Source organism: Beta vulgaris, chromosome 9, assembly GCF_026745355.1.
Source record: "Beta vulgaris subsp. vulgaris cultivar EL10 chromosome 9, EL10.2, whole genome shotgun sequence".
Lineage (NCBI taxonomy): Eukaryota > Viridiplantae > Streptophyta > Magnoliopsida > Caryophyllales > Amaranthaceae > Beta > Beta vulgaris.
Genome location: NC_079210.1, coordinates 34,148,275 through 34,151,426, shown reverse-complemented (window position 1 = coordinate 34,151,426; position 3,152 = coordinate 34,148,275). Strand labels below are relative to the sequence as shown.

The 3,152-nt window shown below is 36.0% G+C and overlaps 1 protein-coding gene across 1 annotated transcript; it reads left to right on the top strand.

The window, feature by feature from the left end:
* Positions 1-207: 207 nt before the first annotated feature.
* On the top strand, positions 208-1,209 carry LOC125493611 (uncharacterized). Its single transcript, XM_048637081.1, has 3 exons — positions 208-480; positions 891-1,015; positions 1,065-1,209. The coding sequence occupies exons 1-3, from the start codon at positions 208-210 to the stop codon at positions 1,207-1,209; spliced, it is 543 nt and encodes a 180-aa protein (XP_048493038.1).
* The last annotated feature ends 1,943 nt before the right edge of the window (positions 1,210-3,152 follow it).

The window sequence follows — 3,152 nt, the reverse complement described above, 5'->3', positions numbered from 1 at the left end:
CATTGTATGAACTCTTGTGAAGATATTATTTAGTCTCTTTAAATTATTGACCTGAACACAAACTCGATTGATTCCGGCCTGTTAACCAGCCCTAGTAGTAGTAGTAATGGTTGCATTCGGTTTCGGGTTAAGGTATTGATGGTGACTTATATATGGTATGTGTTTTGACAGGTTATAAGAATTGTGAATAGCCTGAGTAGTTTCAGAATGGGAGGAGGATTTAGAGTATTGCATTTGCTCAGACCATTTTTGTCGTTCCTTCCTGAGGTGCAAAGTGCAGACAGGAAGGTTCCATTCAGAGAAAATGTCATCTACACTGTTATTTCGTTGTTTATATTTCTAGTGTGCAGTAAGCTTCCACTTTATGGAATTCACTCCACGACGGGTGCTGATCCATTCTATTGGATGCGTGTTATCCTCGCTTCCAGCCGTGGAACTGTCATGGAGCTCGGTATCACCTCTATTGTGACGTCTGGGTTGGTAATGTAGCTCTTGGCTGGGTCAAAGATCATTGAGGTTGACAACAATGTCCGTGAGGACCGCGCACTTTTGTAAGTTCTCTTAACCGGCTTTTGTATTCTTTGTTGTGTGCTTTGGTTTAGATATGTCTTTAATGTTTGGAGAAGCTCAAATCTCGCTGTTGGAAATGAATTTCACCAGGAGATCCCGTGTTGTATTGCTTGTACGGACAAAGAATTCCCGTGGCCAACATGGCTCATACCCCCATCAAGTTGTTTTACACCTCCAACATGCCCATCATTCTTCAATCTGCTCTTGTCGCCAACCTGTACTTCATCTCACAAGTACTAAATTTGGCAATTGTATTTTTTGTCACTGTTTATTTTATAAATATAGCTGTAGGATTTTCTGATGTATGGGGTTATATGCAGTTGCTATACAGGAAATACAACGAAAAATTCTTTATGAATTTGTTGGGAAAGTGGAAGGAGTCTGAATATGGCAATCAATCAATTCCAGCTGGTGTTCTTGCTTATTATGTTAATGCCCCAGTCAGGTGTGTACATTTTTCAGTTTAGCTAAAGTAGTTTCTATTTCGCCATTAGCTTGATTAAAGTTGATCATATGCATATGTTCTGGAAATGCCGCTTGGCAGAAATGGCAGCACATCCTTTCCATGCTCTGTTTTATATAATTTTCATGCTTTCAGCATTTGCTCTGTTTTCAAAGACATGGATCGAGGTTTCTTGATCATCTGCTAGGGATGTGGCTAAGCAGCTTAAGGTATTTTGTAGAATAATTTGTGTATTTATTGTTTTTTAAGTCTTATCTTTGAACTAACAATCTTCAAAAAAGCAAACTCGACTCAAGCTAATCGTCAAATCAATGGAGTTAGGACTTAAGCTGTAGATCTTGGACTTTTTAAGAGCTGTTTTGCGTGATTTAATTTTGCAGTGTTATACATCTTTTCACTCACCAAACTAAGGAGAAACTAATGAGCTTCAAATTGTTATACAGCATCTCATTGTTTCCTATGCTACTGCATGCACTATTGAAGCTGGGAGTAGCCACAAGTCCGTTAGGATGTACTTTATTTTTAAATTGTATTCGCAAATTATTTTAGTATATCTTGTATTAATAATAGAAATTTCCATGGAAATCCAAACACTAAAAATTAGAATATTTAGTGTTTGTGTAACTGATACATGTCATGCATTTGCACTAATTTCACGTACTTCTGCTTTTAAATTACAAATTTTGATTTCCTTTAGTTTTGAATTTCGTCAGATTACTTGCAAATTGCAACATTTCTACAATTTTACTTGATTTGCAACTGATTAACGAGGGTATTCGAGTGATGGAAGGAACTAAGAATTCAGAAGAAGCTTGGAACAATCGGGGCTTTGAGTCTCTCAGTTGTTTCTTCTGTTTCTATTGTTATATGCAATAAAGCCCTTATGAGTTCTCTGGTTTTTCATTTGGTAAGTAAATTCTTCTAAATTTTACATTTGGGTGTTTTTTTTCTCATTAGTTTAATTGTATGGTTGATGAGTTCTGATTTTTTTCCATAATTTATGAATTTTTTTGGGTTTTTTATATTCATGATGGAAAGTTATGTTTTGTTTATGTTATTTTAATGCATAAATGTGGCCTGCTTTAAGCTGAATTGTTGTTGATTTGGTGTCTGCTGAGAAAGTCTATTAGTTGGGAATTGATGATCTTATCTGGTGAAATGAAAAGAAACTGGAGTTGTTTCGGAATGAAAGGGGTTTATGGTTTACTTTAGAAAGGGCTCTGGCCTTGTTAATTAGTAACCCGATGGTGGGCACCCTAGACTGCAATACTGGAATTTTGAGTTCGCTGAAGTGACACTCAGTTAGATTGAAGTGAATCAAAACAATTAAAAGAACGTCTTCCCTTTTCTATTGGCTTAGAGTTCCATGTAATCACCCAATTTCCTTCCTATTGTCTGATTTTGTTTGTCTTTGTTTATCAATTTCGTTGCATTCTGGCTGGGTTTGGTTAACAGTTAACACCAAATACTGTTATTTGCAGAACAAATAGATATGACATTCTTATCCTTAATTAGCTTCATTACTGTTCGTAGTATTGATGGTTCACAAATTACGAGGCTATTTAGTGCTACTTGATTTAGCTAAGACTTGATTTGCATCATACCATAAGCTAAGACTTGATTTAGCGCTACTTGAGAAGAAGATGATGTCCGAGATTACGAGGCCGGAGAGAGTTCTTTACTACCTTCTTCCTGGGAGATTGGTAATCATCTATATTTTAATGTTCTCGTTGTCAATCATTCTTCAACATCTTTGATATTTTTTTAATAATCATGAATCATAATATTATACCTTTTACAAGCAGGTTATGGATATTTGCAGGAATGTTACGTCATATGGAGGCAGAAAGGAAGCAGCTGCTTTTGCTGTAAGTCTTTCAATTGCAATGCCCTATCAAATTTCATTATCTCTTCTTTCTAACCTTGTACTAATTGAGGTCTAGGGGATTGGGTAACTTCTGTGACTGCTTTTCTTTCGTCAGCATTCTTAGTTGATATTAGTATACTTCTGCTGTTTTGTTATTTTCTAGTGAACTTCACGTAGTTATCTGCCTTTTATAAACTGTCTCACTAATTGATTGTTTGCTACAGATTGAGGGTCCAAAATCTTCTGAAGAGA